The 25,448-nt window shown below is 40.9% G+C and overlaps 1 protein-coding gene across 1 annotated transcript in view; it reads right to left on the reverse strand.

The window, feature by feature from the left end:
- Positions 1 to 25,448, reverse strand: part of PRDM6 (PR/SET domain 6) — a 96,805-nt gene that overhangs the window by 10,145 nt on the left and 61,212 nt on the right. Inside the window, exons 4-6 of the mRNA XM_081052866.1 lie at positions 21,056 to 21,183; positions 17,353 to 17,477; positions 5,615 to 5,960 (exon numbers count right to left, since the gene is read on the reverse strand). Coding sequence (XP_080908992.1) covers positions 5,615 to 5,960; positions 17,353 to 17,477; positions 21,056 to 21,183 — 599 coding nt within the window. The remainder of the gene's footprint in view (positions 1 to 5,614; positions 5,961 to 17,352; positions 17,478 to 21,055; positions 21,184 to 25,448) is intronic.

The raw sequence follows: 25,448 nt of genomic DNA on the forward strand, positions 1-25,448 counted from the left end.
AGTTCCCTAGGCATCGGGCTTTCTGTGGTTTTGTGTGTGGGGTAGGGACCAGTTAAACTTATTTAGTAAACAGTTGAAAATCAGAGCAACAAGAAAATCTAATACCAAATTGTCAGACCAAACCATATTTCAGTTAATCTCAACAAAGTGATAGCTTTTCATTCTTAGGTACCTTGATACGATTTTAGACCACAAGGTCACATTCACCTTTGCAGAAGCTGATTTTATGCAGAATTTAGAACTAAAATGTGTACTCTGCTTGCCACTAAAATAACAGATTGTCTCTCTTGGCCTAGAAATTTATAGAAATTAGCCCTCAGAGAGCACAGAGGTTATACAGCAAGTAGACAAGCTTCCTCTTTTCCTGGATTTTATTTCCTTAAAAAAAAAAAAAAAGAATAAAAGGAAATTATCAAAAAGTAATTTTAACATTGATTACGTCCTAGGGTTTCATTGAAAGACATAGGAATACATTCAAGACAGAATAAAATCTTCAAGCCCAATGAGCAGGGCTTCTAAAACATCATCGCCACTGTGGAATCTCAAACACCACAACTTCTTTTTGGACGACTGGCCACAGGTGTTAAGACTCTGCAGGCATGTTTCTTTTAGCAAACCCTTGACGGCTCAGTTCTCCATTTACTACTGAGGGGCATTGCGGACACAGAATTAATTGCCGTTCCTCTCCTTTTTATTCTGGTGACTAATGTTTCCATTAACTTTTCAAAGGTTTAGCCAAAAGGTAAGACAATTTCTTCAACTTTTGGATACAATCAAGTTCAACTCCAAAGTTCTGTCTCCCTTTGGTGCATTGCACCAGAAGCAGCAGGGGAGGACTGACATTGTCAAGAGCTGTGTTCAGCTTTAGTCTTTCCAGAACCTCGTGTCGTTGAACAACTAAATAGGAATCTCCTTTCTAAGGCACTTTGATTCTTCCCGAGTCATACACAGACAGCACTTGATTATTCTCAAAACAAATGCAATGACCATTCCTCACAAAGGGATAATATCTCACAACCAGAAGAAGCTTATGGCTTTACACCATTTGAGATGTCTAGCAGTGTTGTCCAATGATGGAAATGTGTTACTGTCCATTTCCTACACGTCCAGTGTGGAAGCCACTTGCCACATGCAACCGTTAAAGCACTTGAAATGGGGCTAGGGCAACTGAGAAACTAAAGTATTATTTTACTTAATTTCGATTAATTTTAAGCAGCCTTGTGTGGCTAGTTTCCACAGAAATATCAAGCTTCGTGAAAAACTAGAAGGTGCTCCATACTCTGTAATGAAATAACTAAAAAACAGACAAAGCCTGGGTCGATGTAGTTAGCATCTATCAATGCTGATAAATTTTTCAGCGGAAAGAAAGCAGTGAGACAATTTTGTACATCCCCTGGCATTCTCTGTAACTGGCAGCTCCTCTGCCAGAGATTACTCCAGTAAAACGTGCAATTCATTTACTTTGAGTCTGTAATTGGTTTGGCGTACACATAGGAAAAGAATGAAACATCTAATAAAATTAAGTGTGATTTGGTTGAAAATATTATTAATCCTTCTTTGATTTTTCTTTCATGGCATGAAAGCCTCCAGGACAAAAGTTGTTCCGTCGGGTCGCATTCTCTCCTTGGGTTAGTCAACCCAAGTGCAAATCTCCCAAGACTTCAAAGGGAGCGCTACTTAGGTCACTGTTGGCTGGGTAGAGTAAGAAAAGAACTTAATCTATGTAAGGAGAAAACGATTTCAGGAAAGCAGAGAAAGTGCAGAGCAAAAGGACCTGGAAAACATGGACTGCTAGAAAGAAGACAACCTTCACACTTGGGGGCAGGGGGTACAGTGGAACACAAAGACACTGACACATTCCAAAGAAACTATTATGGTGATGGGTTATCTCCAGGCTCCTCCCACCAAACAGCACCTTCTACAGTCATCTTTCCCTCTGGGACGACCACATCCAATTACAAACAATGATACTCAGAACACAAATGTGAGCAGCTGAAGGTACACCCAGGGGGCTAAAGGCAAACTTTCCCCACGTGGCACAAACAATCAAAAAAGAGAAAGAAAAAGGATGCAAAATGATGAGAAGCATTATAAAGACACTTTCTGCAGAAAATAAAAGAGAACATGTTCATCCGAAAATAATCCACTGTGATTGAAGGCTTTGCTTACCCCTTTCTGGAGCCCCCCCAATGGGACTGTTGAGAGTTTCTGCAGCAGAAAAACAGAAAAGAAAAGGGATTTCTAACTCCTAGTTCAGGCAAAAGTGAGTCAAGCTGCCCTGGCCTAGGTCATAAAGCTTATGCAAAACCCCAAATGTTTATGAAGTCCCTAAATAAAAATCTTGGTTGATCTAAATTCCAACAGCTTCTTCCCTTTGAATTCACTTAGGAAAAGAAAAAGTGAGTAGACTGGGGGAAAGGAAGAAGAGATTTGGGGATTTGTTTGTTTAATGTTAACAGAACAAAATCAAGAAATAACAAGTCCGTGGCTCCTGGACCCTCCTGGATGTATTTTTATCTTTTGCATTAATTCCTACCTTACAAGGTCAATTGGAATCTTTTTTCTGTGTTTAATGTAAATAACATGGTAGTAAAAAAAGTGGTGATTCTGGCAACCCTGGGTATCCTTGGATCTCTTTCCCTGATATCAATGCATAGACTTTTTGATGGTCCCTCACATGAAAAAGTTCACAAATATAGACACACAAAGTCTCTTTGATGAAGGTTCAAATGTCTTGGATTTCATGGCCAAATATTCAGTCCGTTGAGTGAAAAATCTTTTGGACCTACGATTCAGGGGCCTGTTTCAAATTTGGACCTGTTTGAAACTCTAACCTGTTTACTTTCTGACTTTGTCTTCTGTGTCTCCCTTTCTTGCCTCTGGTTCTAGCAAGATTTTCCTATCAAAATAAAAGCATTTGAGTTTTTCAAATCAAAGGGAAATGGTTTCTGACTGGTTAATTCTAAGCTTTTTCACTGTATATGACTGAATGGGCACAAACTACCAAAGACGGAAAACCACCTGATGTATGGTCACTCACTAAAGAAAACATGTATATTTAGCGGTTATAGTTCTCCAGATGGATAATAAGAGAAAAGGCTCCAAATTCTGCAACCATCATGCACAAATTTGATGTTCCATTCTAGTTTTGTATATTTCTTCTATTTGGCACCCATGTGGTTACGAATTATCTTTTACTTCCAAACTTGCTGATACAAAGAGAGCATTTTAGGTTCTGGAACAGAGAACAACTATGCCAGTCTTACATGCTAAAAGCGAATTATGTATCTAGAATAAAACTAGTGTGGCAAAGTGAGCGGGCATCTCCTCCTATTTTCCCTTTATCTCCAATAATCAACTCAGATGTGATGGAGTAATTCAAGCATCTGCTCATCATTACTAAGAAATATTGTACTTTATCACTTTGCCTATAAAGGGACTAATTTTTTAAAATCTTAATTTTAAATTATTTATGAATCATGTGACCACCTCTCGAGTCTTTACCAACAAAGCACAAGAAAGGGAGAAGTAGAAACCCACTGCTTGAGTAATTGCATCCTACTCTATCTACCTGGTTATCAATCACCCATTACTTCACCTCATCTGGGAAGGCAAGGCCTGGCCACTCAGTCAGATAAGCCCATCAGGGTCTAGCATAGGACTGGAGTCTCATGCCACTTGGATTTTGGCCAAGAACTCTAAATAAGCTTCGAATCAGCACAGACCTAACGATCGTCCATGAAAGTGTATTTTGTACATGTTAGGTCTTCTAATTTGTCAGGTACTTCTCTGACAGTTTACATAGATGTGTTACAAATCATAACATTATTATTTTACAGGACAGACTTCATAAGGACTTAAACCATAACACACACACGGTTTTCTAAGCATAACTAGGGTATATTCCTATTTACCATGACATATTTTCATTGCGTAAAGTGACATTCAGCGTGGAATCATATAGACTCAAAGCTAAGTTTTAAAATCCAGAAACTTTCAACTATCATTTCATTTTACCTCACATATTCAGTTATTATGATAACAATGAACCGTGCAAATAATAGATCAATCCATCTGAACTCACTCAATTTAAAAAGCAAGTTTATAATAAGATTTTAGTGCATCTTTTATATTAAAAACCTATCAAAATGCCGTGCAAACTTTGAGCTATATCTTGAAACTATATGTGTACTTGCAAGTAAGGTAAACTTTCAAAAACAAAATCCTTTCTGGGTGAAGAAAACATTTTCAAAATTTTTGTCACCTCTAAAGCCAATAGTACTAATTTTTACCGGGGTGGGGGGGGGTCTCCTATTGAAAGTAAAAGATTATAAAGACACAGTTGCCTTAATAGCCCTAAAGCAAATGTTTCAACACTAATTAGTTATAGCAATGTTTGATGCTAAGCAAGTAGTTTCTAGAATGGCACAAATAAAAATGTATACATATGTAAATAAGCACACGGACCCTAAAATGGATTATTACTATTTTAGAAAAGACCCCCTTTCCATCCAACCTGCTTGTATTTCCTAGCATACTGCCATATTCTGTAGAGCTGGGAGGGGAGAGCTGGGGAGAACTCCTGTGATAAGGCAAGGAGAGTTGTCTGGCTTACGCTTTATCAGGTCAATCAGTGGCTAAATTAAGAAAATAACTCAGGAGTCCTATATCCAATGTTCCTATCCTACTTCCAAAATTTTCCTTTTATATTCAAAGTGCATTTTCAATGCTATTAGATATTTTGGGTTTAATCAAATTTTCATAGGACATGAAGGAGAGATAAAACACAATCCTTTCTTATTGAATTAATTTGATTTTTGTCTTTTGCGCTCCCAGCTATCAAGACTGTCAAATAAACCAGTTTTGATTCATAAATAATAGTTCCATTATATCTACTATGCCACTCGTCAGAGTACCTGAAATTTTAATTCACTTGTTCAGCTAAATTTCATCCTCAGTTCATGGCGATAAAATTCTTTATTGACAAACTTTCAAACCAACTTTGACTCTGAGGTATCTAGTCAACATTTTTCTTCTGTGTGGATATTAGTTTATTGAATAAGTGGCATCTGTTTTCCTCCACATCACTAGCAGAGTAGGTATTTCCTTTTGACAGCTTTGCAGGATTTATGGGTTTGCATGCTCTGAAGAAAAATAGTACTAAGCAAAAAATTCCAATTCATTACCTCTTAGTACTTAATTAAGTTCATACCCACGGCACACTGGAGGTGAACCTTGAAACGCCTGTGACAGCAGCAGAGCAGCCAGCTATATTATCTTTGGAAGACAGAGAGGATTCTAATCATCCTGACCTCATTTTTCCACCTATGATATTCATAACTGTTCCTTCTATTTTGCTCCCCTTTACACTTGGACAGAACTGTGTGGAAAGCAAGTGCAGATTCCTCTCTATAGGCACTGTGCGTGCAGCCCTTCTAAACAATAAAGTCGAACCGTGGCCTCGCGTGACTCTCTGACCTTCCAGGACACAGACACCTCTTATCACAGGGTTTTCCACCAGGCGTGGATGGAGGACGTGACTGGAACCTGGCGGGAAGGCAAGCCGCGGGTCTCACTGAGCCAACACACAGGGAGCAGGGAGAGTTGGGGTTACCTGTCGGGGTTCTGCGTGCATACATGCATCTGTAACAGGATTCGCTGCGTGAAAGTCTTAAAGCACTGCCCACATTTCCAGAGATGCCAGTCACTGAATTCCGAGTGCAGCTGGCTTGTGGACGTTGGGCTTGCAAGGACGCGCTGGCTTTTCACGTTGATTTGGTTAAATCCTGATTCAATGGGCCCAGATTTATCCAGGAGAGAGAAGTTCCTGCTGCACGGAGTCTGTGGGAAAACGATGGAGCGCTGCTGGGTGGCTGGCGAGAGTTTGCTGCTCTTGTTGAAACAGGGCTGCAGGGCGTCCTGTCTGCACATGGCTTCCATTACCGTGGAGGGGACATTTACTGGGAGAACAACAGTTTTAGAAGATCAGTTTTATGAGCCCTTAAAATAAGCACAATAACATTGCACTTTGAAAAAATTCCTATAAATCAACCTTTAAAAAAATGCGTTTTTCTGGTCTCGGAATTAAAATAATAACAGATGATTTGAGGGGGAAAGCACAAATTAATGACTCATTCAATGCCTACTTATTAAACAACTATTCTATGCTCAGGATTGTTTGTACCTGGTCTTTGCCCTCAGAGACTTCACTTACGACTGGAGACATAAAGACTCCATAACGAGGCTTCACACAGCCTGCTATGTTTGGAGGGAGTTTTGATGGGAGGCACAGCAAGAAAACAGTGGGGGCTGCCCAGAGAGGGTGGCCATGAGCTGAGCAGGAAAAGGAGATTCAGGCCTTCAGGATTTCAGGCCATCCCCCAGACCATACCAGCACAGGACAAGTATGCAAGAAACTGGCTGGAGAGATGAAGAGAAAAATATGAAAGATGCATGGAGACAGAAGTCTGGCACGCTGGTGGGATGGTCAGGGAGACAGGCTGAATAAGCAGGGCATGGGTTCTTGACACTGTGGGAATAGGGCAGTGGGGGGTAAGGGCTAAGACCTCAGAGGACCTTTAAGTCCAAAGAAATAAATGAACAAGACTTCAGGCCTAAGCAATAGACACAGACTGCTGCTTTTTATTTTTTCCTTTTTTGTAAAGTAAATTTATTGGGGTGACAATGGTTAGTAAAGTTACATAGGTTTCGAGAGTATAATTCTACCATACATCATCTATATATCACATTGTTCGTTCACCACTCAGAGTCAGTTCTCCTTCCATCACCATATATTGGATCCCCTTTACCCTCTTCTACCACCCCTTTTCCCCCTTACCCTCTTGTATAATCACTAAACTGTTGTCAGACACAGACTGTTTCTGAGCAGAGACAGCAAGGAAAAAGAATCAGTGTTCACGGAGGGATTACGTGAAGCATTATTTAGGGACAGGGGGCAGCGGGTAAAGAATGGGACGCAACAGAGTACGGTGCTTGCAACTTGGGCTTTCGAATCAGAAAGACACAGATTCAAATCCTGTCTCTGCCTTTTGTTAGCGTGGTGATCTTAGGCCAGTTAGTCAATCTCTTTGTGCCTTAGTCTCCCCATCTGTAAAATGTGGACAGTGGTGGTAATAATCCTAAAAGTAATAATAGCATGCATGGCTTAGCGGTTGAGATGGTTTAGGTTTTAACTCCACTAGTGACTAGCCGTGTGACTGTGGGAAAGGATGGAACACTGAAATCCACATTTAGTCCTCAGTCAAATCGAAATGGTCACATGAAGGACTAAGTGATACAATGCATAGAGAGCATTTAGTAAAGGCCATCGTTACCATGCAGTTGACGTTGAGCTCTATGAGCCCTGGTTTCCTCATCTTTTAGGAGGTTTAAATGAGATAATGGAAGTACCCATCACAGGGCCGACCATCAACAATAGCCGATTCTTTTTCTTATAAAAGAAGAGACTAGAATGGAGATGGACCTAAACTGGGGTGGTAGCAGTGGGAGTGGGGAAAGAACTAGAAGAAACATTTGTGAAGAGGAAAACCTAATATATTTGAAATGTGTTTTTCTTTTTAAGTTGTTATTGTGTTAACACAGAGGGTGTCAAAAAAATGTATACACATTTTAAGAAAGGAAAACTGTACTGAAATTGTAATTATACAGATAACAAAACATGACAACAAGTCACATTTGACTTCTGCAATTACAAGAGGTGCTCAAAGTGGTTACCACCAGCGTCCAGACACTTCTGATTACGGCAAAGTACTGCTTGAGCAACGCTGACCCAAGTGTCCACTTGTGTACTTTTTTTTTTGGCACCCCCGGTGTTTATCATGTATGCACTGCTCAACCCACAGGTTCAGAGGTGATAGAACCTAATATGCTTAAAAACGGTTATTCTTTTTTTAAGTAACTACTGTGTCAATAAATGTACTTATTGGTTATTTCAGGGGTCAAAGAGATTAAAGGTTATGGGGTGGTCAAGAGAAGAAAATTAGAGACCAAAAAATTTGAAAAGGTTGACTGGCAAAAAGATTAGTGATAGGAAGCAAACTATGGTTGCTGCCACCGGTTCAAGGCCACATGGAAGGAAATACATGGGAGTTCCCATCCTTTCCCGCCACAGACCACTGAGATGCCTACATAGCATGAAAATTCAAGCATGCTCAACTACAAAGAGAATGGCAGAGGCCCGTGACTGCGAGGGGGTAGACCCGTGGGTGGGAACTGAGAGGGCTTGGTGTGCTGCCACTAAGGACCCTTCAGCTCCCAGCATTCTGCAGGAGCACGTGTATTAGACAAAACCAATGAAAGGAACACCGGTACAGGGCTCTGTCGGCATGGCCCATCCTGTGCGGGAAGGCAAAATAAAACAAGAGACTCCCAGGCCTGCAGAGAGTCTAGAATTTTCCTACTTGGCAGTTCCCGACCCTGACTGCACCTGAGACTCACAGGGGAGAGTTTTTAAAATTAAATAAGAATCACTTGGTAGAGTCTGGGCATGTGCATTTTTTCTAAAGGTCCCCAAGTGCTTCTAATGTATAATCGGGGTGGTGAATCAGTGATCTAATCCTCCCCTCTCTTATTACAAGTGAAAACAGCTCAAACCTAAGAAGGTCTAATATCTTGCCCAGGGTCACACATCCAGGTAGGACACAGCTGAGCGAGAAGCTTTAGCTTTCTGACTTCCAGGGCAGTTTCTGACCACACTCCTATACTGTCTCTGCTCACAAGCTTGTTTGAAAACTAAAAAGGACATTTTACAGCTAGTACAGTGGTTGTTTTTGTGTTGTGTATATATGTACATAGATATAGATACATATCATATGCATGACCATATGTGCCATATATAAATATAAATTTTATATATACGTATACACACATACTCATGTTTATGTATGTATATATATTTCATATATAAATAGCTACATATAATTTTGGCTTCTAGGGCAAAAGTATATAATCAATATGAAATTTGTCCACACATCTTAGACTTTCAAAAAAGTTTCGCACACAGACTGTTACTTTTCAAATAGGTATTGAAAGATAAGGAGGAATGTTTTATCATGTTTTGGCACTCTTTTAATAAAAAATAAAAACAGCAGCATTGTCATAGATTAGGGCAGAATCCATTTTATTTAGCCTTTTTATAACTAATCTGGAAGAGACAAAGCACAGGGAAACACACAAGTTTTCAGGCAACACCAAGCTCTTGCAGGTTGAAATGCCAGACTAACAGGAAGAAGGCCTGGTGGGAAGACTGTGGAATGAATGTGTCATCAACACGCATGACAGCAGGAAAATTGGTCAGAAGCTTCAGTGTTGGAAAGAAGGACATGATGCCTTTGGAAATAACACAAATAACACTCTTGAGTATAGATGATCAATTCTGACTTCTCACTTATGCTCCTGGAAAGGGACCTAACAAATTAATTTTCAAAAATTGATAAGGTCACATAACCTTTAAACTAAAGAATTTGTGGGCCAATGAATCTTTGTTAAGTTTAATGACCAACATCAATAATTATTCATTGCTATTAATAAATTATTCTCTGGGTTACTATTTTCTACTCTGGGAAACTCCAAAACAAATGTAATATGTTTTAGAAATACAGGTAGCCACACCTGCACTCTATATTCTACTCTTGGCATGCTCCTTGATTGTACTTGTGAATAAATTCAATCCTACTGAATAAAATGAGCATATAATTTAGAGAGAAGAAAAAGTAAGGAAAGGAATAAGTAGTTGTCACAAAAGCAACCATATTTGATCTCTAAACTGTCCTGCACAGCTGTTGTACACTTCTGTGGGATCCTAGAGACCCCTAAAGTATACTTTTATACGGGATACAGAAGACTGTTCTTCCTAAATACCAGCCTGACTGGCTACCACCAAAGGATTAATAAGACACAGGGAATTATCAGAAAGAGGACAGAAAATGAATTAGAAAACATTCTCTCTCCCCAACTCAACAGAATACAGACAACTGCAAAAGGACCAAAGATGACTAACTAAAATGACCAACAAAGATGAAGTGGTTTCTACAGGACACACTGAGCTAGGAGATTCTCTTCAGTCTTCAAGACAAAGATTAATGGAAAGAGGGCAAACTCTCAAAGCCCTGAAGGAGATAGTCAAGGAAGAACACACACTCATCAAATCCTGAAAAATTTGCCTGAGAGACGCAAATTCAGGTTCCATAAAACAAAGTCCTACTTGACCCCCCTGTCCACGCATTCGGTCCACAAGTACTAATTGAGCATGTATTACATTCCTAACACTGTGCTAGTTGCTGCAGATATAGGGAGAACAAGAAAGCCACAGATCCTGCCCCCATGCTACTTAAAGTCTAATGAGAGAGACAGATAGAGAACAAATGCTTTTACAGATAAATATTTACTCAGTTTCATCCAATCTGAAATTCCACTAACTGCAAATTGTACCATTAATTGTTAAATCACCATTAATTGTAAAACATTGTCCAGGTTCGGAAAGATTAAAATGTGAGGAATATATGCGTTTTAGAACTGACAATACACAGTTCCTACAAGTGTGATAAGTGCTATAAGAGAGAAGAAAGGGGTGGCAGGAAAACATACTATATCCGGTATGGTGAACTTGGGGTGTGAAGGATGGCTTCCCTAAGGTAGTGACCTATGTGAGTTCTGAAGTGTGCATGGATCAGAGAGATGTGTAAAGAGGAAGAGGCAATGGAAACACTGGAAGCTTTGTCATAGATTGTGTGTGTCACGTTGAGGTGAGAAGGCGTTCAGGGCACTGAAGAAACTGAAAGAAGGTTAACGTGGCCAGAGAAAGGGGGAGAATGGGCTGCAGCTGAGGCTGGAGAAGAAGGCAGCATAAGCGCCAATGCCTGTAGGAGCTGGACAGGTAATAGAAATAGTGATGGGAAGCAGGTTAATACAACAAAGGATGGTGGGTCTGCAGCAAACTGAATAGGGCATGTCCAGTCTAATGATGTTTGAATTCTAATTTTGTAAAACATTATGTGAGCCATACAAAATATTTCTGAGGACTCTCTGTGGCCCAAAGGCTACCATATTAAAGAACTGGAGATCTATTATTATGAGAGTAATGACAAGAAAAAAAAAGTTTAGATCTAGGGTATGAAGTGATCAGATGTATGCTTTAAATGCACCATCACTCTATACTGTTAGATGAAAAAGTGAGGTACAAAACAAGGTATATAGTATGCTACTATTTGGATAAAAGGGGGAAGGGCCAGAGAAAGAGGGGGAGACTATGCTTGAATGCATGAATGGAATGGACAAAAAAATGTGTCTGGAAGGATACCCAAGATCCTGTCAACCGATTTAACTTGGAAGAAGAATTATGTATTATGTATAGTCCTTTCTGTTGTTTTTTTTAACCTATGGAACTGAACTACCTATTAACAAAACAGTGAATAAGCTGAAACCATGAAATAAGAAAACCAATGAAACTTCACTTTAGCTGCTATGATAGTAAAGGACAGAATAGGTGACGTGCAGGAGGCTATGCCCGTGGTCTAGACCAAAGTAGATGGTGACCCTGACCAGGGTGGTGGCAGCAGAAGTGAAAAGAAATGCATGTAAGAATAGCAATCATCAGACTTGATAACTGATGGGATAGAAGGGCAAGGTGGCAAGGTTTCCAGAAAGAGCAACTGGGTGAATGAGAGTGAGTTTGTGGGAGGAGAGTGGTTTCAGTTTGACATGTTTAGTTTGGTACGCTTATGAGACACGCAAATGAAGATGTGGACAGTAGGATAGGAGTCTGGGGCTCAGTGGAGAGGTGTGGATTGAAAATACAGTGGGAGTGCCTGTCTTAAGTCAAGTGCCCTGAGAAACAGACTCTGAAATGGAGATTTGGAGTTTTGTGTGCAGGAGGTTTCCTGGGGAGTCCTCCTGAATCAACACCTACTGGGGAGTGAGGCAAGAGAATCTACTGAGAAAGATTAACAGCTCTGGGGCTGGGAAGGGCCTTCAGAGTTGCCCTGCTTTGGGACAAGGGAACCAGGCCCTACCACCCCGCCCCAGCATTGGCCATCCTTAGACATGGGCTCCATGAGGACCGAGCATGACCGAGAGGAGAGTGGCTCTCAGGCTGAAGGTAATTCCTGGAGACAAACACACCTAAGAGCTGTCAACGGCTACACTCCCATAAACTGGGGGAATGAGGGCCTCAATCCTGTGCCAAGGTTGAGAACTAGGCAGCACACCACAGCATCCCACAGAACCCAACAGGTGAACTCTCTCATGACAGAGGGGTTCCCTGTGTCTAGTCCTTTCTCAGTGGCAATGCATTTCCAGTGTTGGAGTCCTGTGCAGATAAAGTGGCATCTCTATGGGGTGACCTCTCCTTTACTGCTTGTAGGATACTACAGGTTTCTCCACTTCTGGACCCATTTTTATATTAGTTTCTTGGCCCAGGGTTTCCCTACCTGGAAGGTAGTACAAAATCAAGCCCACATCACCCCATCGTGGGGCTGGTTTATAGAGTGTGACATTGTGTTTTCACTCATTGCCTTATGAAGGACAGTTCCTTGGCTTGGTGGATGGTGGATGGAGGGTAGCATTTTTCTAGTCCTCTTTCAGGGGGAAAATGCAACTTGTAGTTGCTGAATTTAGGTAAGGAGTCCAATGCCAGCTCCCTACTCTATACAGAGGCCTGGAACTGCGACTCCTCCCCTGGCATTAATCCTCAGCCTCACGTCCCCCAGCTCAGGCTCACTGCCAGGACCATCTCACAGCACGCCTGCGTTTTGTGCTATAGTGATGGGCTAACGTGCCTTCTCCTGGACTGAACTTAGGACGGGGCCTCCGTGTTTGTACCCCAGCACATTGCTTCCCCCAGGGTCTCGCACGCGGATGTTCTGGTTGGATTGAAGCACACTACAATCTCCCTCAGGCTCAGGCAGACAAGGCTTGAGGATGGCCTTCTTTATCCCGGGGCACAGTTTTGTCATTATCGGTGGGATAGAGGAGGCGAGGAGCGCTATTCAGAGCTGCCCCCTTTTTACTTTTCTGCTCTTTCCAGTCAAAAGAAAAGGCCTGCCTCGTGGAGGCAGTGTTTACTCCCGTGCCGCAGCCATCGAGTTTCACATTCTGCTACCTCAGCTTCAGACGCCAAGACAGAAAAAGCAGCAGGAAGACTTGTTTAACATTTATTCCCAGGTTTTTTTTTAATTTCCTCTGAAATGAATATGAATACACCGTGGTCTTTACACTCCGCAGGAGCTAATCCCCCCACTGGAAGCTCTGGGGAACCTCATTCCTTCGTGCGGATACAAGCTGTCCACACAGGCGTTCCTTCAGGCTCTTCTGAAAGCCCCCAGTGGATGAAGTGGCTCTCTCTTTGGAGCTCTATTACATTTATAACTATGGCTTTTTCAAAGAAAATAACCCAGGAATTGCTTCCAGAACCCGAATGCCTGTGTGAAACGCTGCCTTCTCTTTGAGGCAAGGCAGCTTTCAATGGCTTGTCCGGGCAGTGAGTGCCCCACGGCTTCACGGCCACTGCCAGAGGGGGGCAGTTACTGGGGCCTGAGCCCACCGCACACACTCAATAGGAAATGTGTACTTTCGATGTTGAAAGAACCATGGGAAGAAAATGATATTTTTGTAAATGAAAGTGCTTAATAAGTATTATTCACTAAGTAAAATCATATTTTCCTTGAATGTCTTGGGCCATGTATCAATTTCATTAACAAAGAAAAATCTGGCTGAAATATTTAATCACATTAAATAAATATTTTTACTGCCAATAAGGGCAATAAAATCCTCAATACTGAAATTCCCAATGCTTATCCAGTGAGTATTTATTAATTGTTTACTATGTGCATAGCACTATAAGGAGGCTTTGTGGAGGCATTCTGTCAAGTAAGGCTTTGATCTCAAGAAGCTTTTTTTTTTTTTTTTAAGGTACCTAATTTACTTCATGGCTAGTGCAGTTAAGATAAAAATGATGCTAGAATTGCTAATCCTGTTGACATGATTTTAATTACTCAGGACTGTGGAAGGCTATGTGTTAAATTATCCGCCCCGGCCCTTTCACACATTTGTGCTTTTAAATCACATGGAGTGTTTTCTTGGTACAGAATAAGGACCCTTCATTACAAATATTCCCAGATCTCTCAGTGAATCATAGGGAATGAGAATCCATCTTAGAGTCAAAGTCATATATCTCCCCCATACTATCTGAGGAAGCTTTCTGCTGGGTTCTTGGTGGCCAATCACATGACAGATATATGACTTTGAGACAGGAACAGAAATAAAATTCCTATAATACCCTTAGGGGCAAGGAGGATTGTCACTGTTGAGTCATTTTAGTCAATGACTTAATCCCTTTTACACTTCCCTCCACCCTCACTCAGAGCTCTGCACACAACCCAAAAGAGCAGCTTAGTTTACCCAGGGAATCCACAAAACTTCAAGCTGCTGTGGCTTTGTGTGTTTTCTTCCAAGGATTTCAGGTGCTAAATGATATGACAGATGTCTTGGTAGAATTAATTCAGTACTCTAATCAGCAACCTAAAGAATGCTTCACACGGGTTGGACTCTAGCAGAAGGAAGGATTGAAAAGCAAAGCATATGATGCTTCTAGAAGGGACATTTTTGAATGTGACGATGGCATCTGAAGACCAGACCATACTCTCTTAGACACCCATTGTCAGGCGGCTATAATAGCACACAAGAATTCTCCAGCCCACCCCCTAAAGCCCTCTCATGTAACATCGTCACAAGGTAGAAGCAATGTTGTAGATGTGTGACTTCCATCCCAAAGATCCATGTCAAGAGTAAGAAATCTATTCCACAAGTCATCATTCCATGGCGGTTTCCATTTCTGGCTCAGAACCCAGTAAATGGCTATTTCATCCTTCCAGTTGCTCAGACCAAAGCCTTGGAGTTATCTTTGACTCCTTTCTGTCTCACTCAGCATCCAATGTGTCAGCAAATGGTATTGACTTTCCCTGCAAAATGTATCCAGAATCCAACCACTTCTCACCACCTCCACCATTTCTACCCTCGTCCAAATTACCATCATCTTTTCCCTGGATTCCTGCGAGATTCCCAGGGAACTGGATTCCCTGCTCCACCCTACGCCTTTACTGTCTAGTCACCACTCAGGTAGCCAGAGTAATCCCATTACAACTTCAGTGAAATCACAGTACTCTTCTCAAAACTCTGCAGTAACCCCCTTTGCCCTGTCCACACAGAGGAAAAGCCAGGGTCCTGACAGCAGCCTCCAGGGCCCCTCAAGATGTCTGACCACCATGCCCCCATGTCTAAGTTAATTTCTCCCCACCTCACTCACTGCCAAACACCTGCGCCAACCTCTTTGATGCTCTTCCAGCAAGCCAGGTGCCCATCTCGGGGCCTTGGCACTTCTAGGCTGGCTGCCTGGAATACTCTTCTCCCAAACAACACCTGACTTGTCCTTTCACCTCCTGACGTCTTGTCTCAAAAGTCACGTTTCCAGTAGGACCAACCTTAATCACTCTCTAAAAGTGCAACTCCCAACTACTGACATGCCTTACCCCTTCTCTGTTTTGTTATCTCTAGAGCACATCACCACCTGACAAACATTTACTCATTTATTTGTTGATAATCTGTCTTCCTCCACTAGAATGTAAGTACCATGAGGGCAGGAATTCTTTTCTGCTTTGTTCACTGCTGTATTTGCAGCATCTAGCAAAGACAGTGGCCCATAGTAGGTATGCAATAAATATCTCAACAATGAATGAATAAATGAGCAAACGAATGACTATTTGTACTACGTACTATGCACTTCAGAACTCTAGGTTTTGCTGTGTTTATGACCAGACATTGCTCAACACACACACCAGAGTAATTTCTTCTGAGTTTGCAGCAGTTTATATTAAAGGATTTCTGGAGTAATTTGGATCAAGTTACACAGAATGTGAGGTTATGTCAAGGTTCTAATGTACACACAGGCCCATATCAGATCAGGGCACGGGTGCCGAACTGGTGCTTTTCTGTTTGGGAACCTAAATCTAGTTTTCGGGGAGCTGGGGCATGAAGCCATTCTAGGAAAACAGAGCATACTGGCCTCTATGCCCATATCTGCCTCTAGCACCAACCGCACACTTGTGTCCAACACAGAGATTTTCTCCTATGAAAACAAAGACACTCCCTCAAACAGGAGTATCACTGCAGAAAAGAAACTTTCCAATGGAAACTTGGGAAGTCAGAAGAATGTACTGTATGTCCAAAGATTCATTTTTGATCTGAGATTGGTTTGGTGTTAAGAGTAAAGCAGAAAAGGAAAGTGGATAGTAATATGCTTTTTGAAGATTCTATTTTTTTACAAAGAAAATAAAGACAGCATGAAAAAAAATCTGATTATCAGCATTTTGATCAATAGTAATATGAACATTTTTTATTGGGGTTGGTGTGTGTGTGAGAAAATGGAGAAAGATAAAGTAAAATAACACTGTTTTTTCAAAATAAAGTTTCTTAAATAGATTTGTTCTCTCTGCTTCTTTTCCTGTTGCATAATCCCAAATTATCAGTTCACAGATCAATTTTGTGACAAGAAAAAAACAGCATCATTGAAACCAGTGTTTCTCACTGAAGCACATCAGAATCGATTCACCTAATTCTGTTATAAGTACTGGAAATCACCTTAAAATTGTTTCCAAAAAAAATTCATAAAATAAAAATATAAAGTTTAAGTGAAAATTGCTGCAAGTTTGCATCTGCCTCAATGCTAGTTTTAAATGATAATGATGGCCATAGTAATAAAGATAGAAGAACAATTACATGGTTCATGTAGACTAAGAAATTTAGAGACACAAATTCCTCAGTCCAATGTCTACAATTTTTACTGCCATTTCTCATTGCAATGACTACTTAGGAGGAAGCGCAGCTCGTCAACGGGAAGGGTGTTACTCCTGATTAAAGGACATTGTTTCCTCCTTACATCATTTTTGCATATAGTGCGACTCCAACAAGACTGTGCATCCCTTCAGAGCAGAAGCTGTAGCTTATGCTGCCCTTGTGACCCTGAAACGTGGCAAGCAAAGAACCAGACACATAGTAGGCACTCAGTAAATACCAGCTGCCGTAACACTGACGTCAGCAATTATTTAAACCTCTAACAAAAGTTTTGCAATTGTAAACAGGCGAAGAAGGACTGGACTGCACAAGTCAAGATGAAAAAGCAAAAGACATACAGGGAAAAGACAATGATGGAACAGACTTGTGTACATTTGCATTATATATCAGAGTGAACTGCATTTCAGAACTTTCAAACAACACTCTTACAAAGTTAGCTTTAAAATAGGTATTTTGAGATGTGAATGCAGAGCTAAAATAAATTCTTACAGTTTTCATCCTGGGCAATGCATTGTAAGGGGATCCCAAAGAAAGACGTATAGCTGTCATTGTACCACACCAGAAGCTCGGTACCCCTGGGAATATCTATACAGGCTCGGTAGAATATATTCGACCTATTCAAAACAAAAGAAAACCCAGCTTAGTAAGAGGTAGGACTCACGTGCCCCCATCCACATTTTATTGCCCCGAAAATGTTCTGCCCAGCTCCACCTAGACAGTTTCTGTTTGTAATAAAATCTGCACCCACCTTAGCGTTTCCAGCAACCAATTAGAGCCTGTAACCCAGTATGATAAATAGCTCACAGTTTATTTCCACAGTGTCCCTCCACAGAGTGTTTTGGCTGAAGTGAGAGATATTTGGCCCAGGAGACAGCAGAATGGAAGAGTTCATTTAAAAAAAAAAAAAATCCACTTCACACTGATGAGAAAATTCTCTCTCTTGGCAAATTGCAGACACGGGTGCCTCATATATAAATTAATACTATTGATTTCTTATTTGAAGAAAAAGCATTACGTGTATTCTTGCAAGTTGGCATTGGGAGTTCTCAAATTTGTAATAAAATTAAACAGCTTTGTGACAGAAGGATTGAGAGAAATAAAAATCTCCCCCATTGCCTTCCTTCTAAAGTTTGATACAGAAGAGAAAAACCCTGTTATGTGAAATGGATGGCGATTCAATAAATACAAGAGGAGCACTTTACTCTGGCTGAAAGATTACACTCTGAAATGACAGAGTGAAGATACCAAGAAATAAACATTTTTTATAACAGCTTTGGTACTGTAAAGAAATATCCACAGGTTAAAAATCCACAGATCTCATATATATATATATATATATATGAGATCGCGACTGGTTTTCTCAATGAAGAATTGCTACAAATATTAGCTTCAGTTCAAGATAAAAGTGTTTAGGGTTGGTGGGCCTTAAATTTAGCTTTTCTGTAAGGAATTGGCTGTAGCAGGGCAATTTGTTCCTTGTACAACACTGCAGACAGAAGGCGAATCCTTCACCACATTTTTCATGGCAGTGAGATATGCACTTGTCAACATATTTTGTCACCACAAAGTGGCTCTTGGCAATAGGATCATAAAGATCAATAAAAAAGTGCAGATTCTCAATATTTTACTTGCAGCTGCAAAAATTTCATTTATCTTGTTATTTTCCTTACTTGCTGCCATTCTGTCTCACGAGGGCACTGCTAGCTAAGCAGAATGTTTTTTCCCAACATTCTATGAATATCTGACAAAAACTCCAGCCAGTTGTCCGGACCTCGCTTCCCTTCCTCCCTCCGCATCTCCAAGAGCTGTGCATTTTATTAATTCTTTCCACTGCTACATAAAAAAATCAAAATTGGAGCCGAGCTATAAATCACTGGCATCTCCTAACTTGAGAAAAATTGAGTCTACTTTGTACTTCACCCTTGTAACATTTCATCTCTCGGTTTGGCTTCCCTTAATATAAACACAGCGCCCGGCAAATGAATGTGCTAAAACCAAATGACACACTTTGCCGCTGAAAGAGCAGAACTGTTTTCGAGCAATGGGTGGTCTTCTGAGGCACGGAGTAGGCCGAAAGGGAAAAAAAAAAACAAAAAAAAACGTGTAAGTGTACACCGTTCCTTACAAGCGGGCAGAGCTTCCAAAACTCGCAGAAATCTCTGCATGTTGAAGCACATCAAAGGGATTTTTCCCTTTTCAGATAATATTTCCTTTGCTGACATGTATTTAGTATTGTGGTTGGATGACTCATAAAGATAGCTTCATGGCGTCCCAACGCAGTTGAAGCAGAACACATGCCAACAAACATTATTGTCAGTCTCCAAATAAAAACAAAACGTTCAGCTAAGGGTCAATCAATCAAGGGCGCTTTGAAGAAAATTCCATTTAGATATTACAAATCATAACAGAATGAATCTAAACCAGCTGACTTTTTGTGAAGAGGACATTCATGTACAATAAAAATTAGGCTGGCTCTTCAGGGTCCAACTTTTCTATTTTCTTACTCTTGGACGTGGTCACTGGTGATGGATGCCAGTTTTTTAAATTGTGTTTTTGTAGTTCATTTTATAAAGATCTGAAGTAATCGAAAACAGATCGGCAGAGAGAACTTGAAGTTTAAGTGCCATCATGAAAGGGGAGCTATAAAATCCACTTAATATTGACAGATAAGTAATGACTTACTCATGCCCACCTTCCTCTTAGGGGTTTCTTGTTTGCCCAAATTCAGAATGCGCCTCAAGAGCTCCCCGGGTGCTCATTATAGAACCAGCCAAACTCTCTCTTGCTGAATAGACAAGCACAATCTTAACTAATTTTCTATCTCCGAGTTTCATAAAATCTTCATGACAGAAATGCAGCTGCAATAAAGGTGAGGGAAGCCCATGCACAGCAGTGTAACCAAATACCGTCGTGCACTATTTCATCTGGACCATTATTTCATGAACTAGAACTGCATAGGAAACCAAGGCAGTGAAAAGTCACATGCTGCCCAAATATGTTCCTTTGGAGTTGAAGACCTTCGGAGAGCGAGCCAGATTTGTGCAGCCTTTAACCTATCAGGGGAATAAAGTTTTTTCTTCTTTTTCTAAAGGCTTCATTTCAAAAAAAAAAGAGGGAGAGAGAGAAAGAAAAGGAAAGGAAAATAAATAGCCACAGGCAGGACTCCAAGTCGCCAAGCTCAGGGCTTTCTGCTTTGATGTGTCTGTGGTGCCTAATAAAGCTAAACAGTTGCTTCTGATTCTAAAGGGAACATGGCTGTTTATAACTGAGGTCATATATTTATATGGCACATGTTTTCGAGGGATTTTTGAGAAAAGAAGACTTAGTGGTAGAGCTTTTTTCCTATGTGATCTGTTTCTGCCCTCTCGTCTCCTCTCCGCGTTTCTATAGCACTAAATGCAAAAGTTCGACCAACAGGTGCACTGAGCAGATGTGACTTAGCATCTGGGAATCCACCTTGCTTCTCAGGCCCTGCCCCCAGCGGCCTCCCTCTGAGACTCTGGGAAATGGGGGTGGCTGCACCTCCCCTTTGTTACCCTTTGGGCTTTGCCCAAACATCTCGGGAAACCCTATGATCTGGAGCCACCTCATCACCTGAAACCGATTCTGAATTGTCCAAGGGCCAAAGCCCAATGCTTTGGCACCTTCCTAGGAATCAGGAGAGGGTATTCTGGCTCACATATTGCAGCTGAGCATACCAGTTTTGGAAACGCAGTCTTGGGAAGGCTGAGCGTCCTTGGTTTCCCAGGCCTTTGTGCAAAGGAAACTGTTCCCCTGGGAGAAGACGTGAAGCCGACTGAGAACAAGGGACCTGGGGCTGAATCTCTGCGCTCCCGTTTGGGTGTGTGCGCACGCCTGCTCAGGGGGAATCGCCCCACATCAGTGGGTTTGCTGGGCTCCGTCGGGCCATGGTGGAAGTTCAGGCGAGGATGTGGAAGGAAACTTGACCATGTGCACTGAATGAAAGAGGCCTTCTACTAGCACCTTTAGTTCCGAACGCTCATGAAATTTGCTGCTGCAAGAACTAAGGCGATTTCAGAACCCTAGCAAACAACTCTCTGCCAGTCCTTGCAGAGTTCCTGCAAAAATTCCTGCAGGATTTTTTCCAAAAAACGCGAGCAGCAAGCCTGAATTTGCATATGCGAGCCCACGGGCTTTAGCTCTGTAAGTGGTAAATTGAGATATACTTTACCTGTACTGAACTACTGTTAGATTCTGTTCTCCGCAGTGCCTTGCACATCGGATATACCTCATCCAGCTCGACTTACTAGGTTCCCCACCATCAATAAAGTGCTGTAGTGTCCCATCTTGGTCATATATCTAGGGAAGAGGTCAGAAGGTCAAGTAGTTAGAATGAATCATCAGCAATCATTTTCCCTGCTTCCCTTGGTGTCTGTCTGTGTTCGCTGTAGACATTTATTGCCCTTAGGTTTGCTTGTGCTCACGGATGCTTGTGGAAACTTCACTGGAATAACAGGAAGATATTTTTTGGTGAGGCAAGTCAATCATATTTTTCTTATCAAGCCAATCTTCCCTGTATTAAACATATTTGTGGTATTTCAAGGATGTGAGTGACCATGTTTCCCAAAGAATATTTAACCAATTTTGACAGGCTACTCTTAAGTAATGAGCTGACGGATAAACAAAGCAAGCTGAAAGGAGAGGCCACTCTGACATAGCTGGAACGTCCACATAAAAGGCCCCCAGTCTCAAACACATTAACTGTTCAGAGGCATTCGAGGCAGTAACCGTCTGTTCAACAAGCTGTATTACACCTAGCAGAAGGCAGTCAGAGAGTTATGGAGCTACAGAGCTAGTAAAACAGACACTGATTTGCGTGAAATAAATGGATTCTCACCTCACAGAAGACGTAAGACTTCAGTTGTCAGGACCTGAAACTATTAGGAGAGGAGTCATCAAAAAAGAGAGACCCTCAAAAAGGGGGGAACCCCCCCCCCACAAAACTTTCGTATGGATTTAAATGTCTTCACTGAGGTTGGTCTAATAATTATTGCCTTAGGTCATCTCCAACAGATTTTCTTGCAAGATCACATTCAAGGAAATGTCGTCTGGTTCAAACAAGTAACCAGCCCAGCACCCACGGAGCTGGTGCCGACACCAGAGGCAGGTGACTCCCACTTCCAGAAACCAGGTCTGCCCTGGGTAGGACGTGGTATCTACATTAGCGGGAGATCAGGGGTTACATGTGTTCTAGAAAGTCATCCCCAGTCCAAGGGGCAGCCAGGAAGTAAGGGGTATAGTTTGCAGAAGGACCATGGTGCAACTGGACCTTTGCAGATAAAATCAGCGGTAGGATCCCAGCAGTTGCTGAGGTGTCTCCCAGAGCATCCTGAGAACGCATGTCTCTTACTCTTGCTAATCAGCCTTTCCACTTCCCTTTGGACATGGAGATCCACCTTACAGAGAACCTCACGGGTTACCTTTCGGCCCTAAAATTAATATGGTCATTCATATTAAATTAGCTCAGTATTTCTATTCTGGGGGCCAAAAGGCTTAGTGATGACAGTTTCTTTTTATTATCACCATTTTTAAATGGCTGATTTTTTTTTTGAACTTATTTGTCTCTACCCCCAACCTTTGCACTAACCCCCACAAATAAAGACAGACATTAATCTAATAAAGATAATTGTTTGAGAAGTTATGACCGCATAGCATGCCAGAGTGATCACAGCTGAAAACCAATGTAGCCCGAGAAGAATGAATGAATTCCTAGATTACATTATATTTCAAATTAGTGCCTTCTCCCAATTCCCAGTTTGGGGATGATAGCAGAGAATGGACACATTTCATGTGGTGGATACATCGCTACATGAGCAACCTAATAACAGACTTCGTATTTACATTAGATTGCACTGTAGTTATTTTGTTGTTTTTTTGTTTTTGTTTTAAGAAGCTGGTTCAAAGATTCAAAGTCTCAACCCTGAGCCTGCTGTTGACAGGCCATGCAACACTGAACAAAGTCATCGGTTCCTTAAAAGCCACTGTTTATCTATAATGGAGCCAAAAATGTTGATGACCCAGCCCTCTGCCCTGTCCTTTCCCTACAAACAAACCTTCCATGAGGACTGCTGATGAAAATAATTATGAGGCATTTTCAGAAGTACAATTCTCCTTTGTACTTCTCGCCAATATCCTCAACAGCGAGGAAAACTCTCTAACATTTATCTGTAGTGGCTGCTACCTTGAGAGTTGGCTCATTTGAACACCAGACACTAGCCAGTCAGTCTTAAAAATGAGTATAAAAGGTGTTTCCTTGTACACTCTTGTTTCAACAATAACCTCCTTAAACTAAGGAGGTTTATTGGAATCCTACTATTTTTGTAACTACAGGAATCCTACAATTTTTGCCTGCCTGATGAAGCTGCTACCTGCCTTGAGGAAAAGTAGATGGCTCTTTGTCAGGCTTTTTCCAAATATCACACAATGTAGCGCATGGCATGAGGTTGAGCCTCCCTGGCTTCAGCTAATACTGGTATTAAATTATTTCACATGAAGCTTTGATGAGAATCCCACGTACTTCATTATAACCCATAACTATGTGCCCAATCAGAGTTGAGGAAACTCATTCAACCTTGATCCTGTTCTCTTCCCTCAGCCCCTTGAGCCCAGCCATCACCAAATCCAGTTGAATTTGCCTCCTAAACTTTTCAAGTACATCCATCTCTCCCTCTCCACTTAACATCCTTGCCCAAATCAGCTTCCTTTCTCACCTGAAGTACTGCAACAGTCTCTTCATTGATCTTCCTGCAGCTTCTTCCGTCCCCCTCCAACCTATTCTCCAAACTATAGCCAGAGTGATCTTTCCAGACACAAATCTGATTATATCTGTTTCACCACAAATCTGATTATATCTGTTTCACCCAACTCCCCACCCCAAATAAAAAGCTTCATAAATGTCATAAAATGTCAAGTCATGGCAACGTATATTCACAGCATGTGGGATTTCCTCAAAGGGGCTCATGCCTCCTATCAGTTATTTAGGGAGGCCAAACATGTGTGCCTTTGCATTTGGCTCAAGATAATCCTGGGCCTTTTCTGGTTGGTGCTGTTCTACTCGGTGTTCCTTAAAAGAGACACAACGGGCCAGAAGGCACTGGTGCCTATTGCTGTTCATTCCTCTAGCAGAAGGAGAATAAAACTTGGTAAACCAGAATACCCCAATGTGAATGCTAAGTAGGAACTAAGGATGATTTCTCTAAAGGCTCTAGATACTTCTTTGGGTCTTATTATTATTCTCCATCACTAGCTCAACTTTGTTTCCTTTTAAGAGCTCAAAACAAACAAACAAACAAACAATTTAAAAGAGGGTAAAATTCTGCATGTAACTGAACTACACAAGTACACCATGCCTATATCCATCGACTGTACCAGACAGACGCTAACTTCTGCCTCCAACGTGAGAAGAAACTACAAGTGGAAACATTTCACAGGTTTCAGTGTAGAGTAGCAGCAACAATTTCAAGTTTAGGAAGTTGTTCTTGGAGGTTGTGTTAACATCTACATTTGTGTGACACTCAACTGAATTTTTAAGTTAAATTCCTAACAGGTCTAAAAACTTAAGGGATTTAAGAGACGAATTTATGCCAAGCTCAAGAGTTATTTTGTTTTCATTATCTTTGAAAAGATTTAAAATAAGCACAAAAATATTGAAAATCATGTACAAAGTGTGTAGGCAATCCCCTCAGGGGCTGTGAAAATGTTGAAAGGTGAGAAATTTTATTCGTTCAAATAGTGATACCAAAGGCAAGAAAGTTAAGTTTAGATAAAGGAAAGATTCGTTCTGAACAAACACTTCAATACAGCATAGTTCTGCTGAAAACTGGACTTTGTCTTGAATGAACATGAACTACCAAAGTTTTCATAGTTGCTTTGTTCTTTCTAAGGAAGTTGAACAAATGACCCTCCGGAGGTAGGGAAAATATGTGTAAAGAAACACACAGGACACTTGGTAGGAAAAGGGTTTAATTCTGCAAGGGAAAAAACCTTAAAACTGTAGAAAGCATATTTGGCATATTTGCTTTAGAAAGCTAGTACCGGCATTGCCAAAAGGGAGTATGAAATGGCATAGTCACATTGGAGAACATTTTGGCAATATCGAAATAAAGTTGACAATACTTATATCCTATGACTCAGCAATTTCACTTCTAGGAAATTACTCCAATGATGACTGATACATGTATCTAAGGAGACAAGTTGATGGGCATTCATATTAGCATTGTTTGTAATAGTAAACAATTAGAATCATCAGAATAAACAAACTGTGGTTTATTTATTCAATAAAATAGTATAAAACATTTAAGATGAATTAACTAGATCTGCTGTGTTAAGATCCAGTTGATGTAGATAAATATCAAAACATAATGTTGATTGAGAAAAGCAAGTTGCAGACTGATACATATGATACTGTTGGTTGAAATCTAAAAATATACAAACAAACAATAGTATATTTTATAATAGTGTATATTGTAATAAATATAGCAATATATCTATCTCTGTGTACCTATACATATTGTAAATTTCTGAAAAGAAACACTGAAAGAATTAACAATAACTTCATCATAGTA

Source organism: Rhinolophus hipposideros (assembly GCF_964194185.1).
Source record: "Rhinolophus hipposideros genome assembly, chromosome: 7".
NCBI classification, from domain to species: Eukaryota; Metazoa; Chordata; class Mammalia; order Chiroptera; family Rhinolophidae; genus Rhinolophus; species Rhinolophus hipposideros.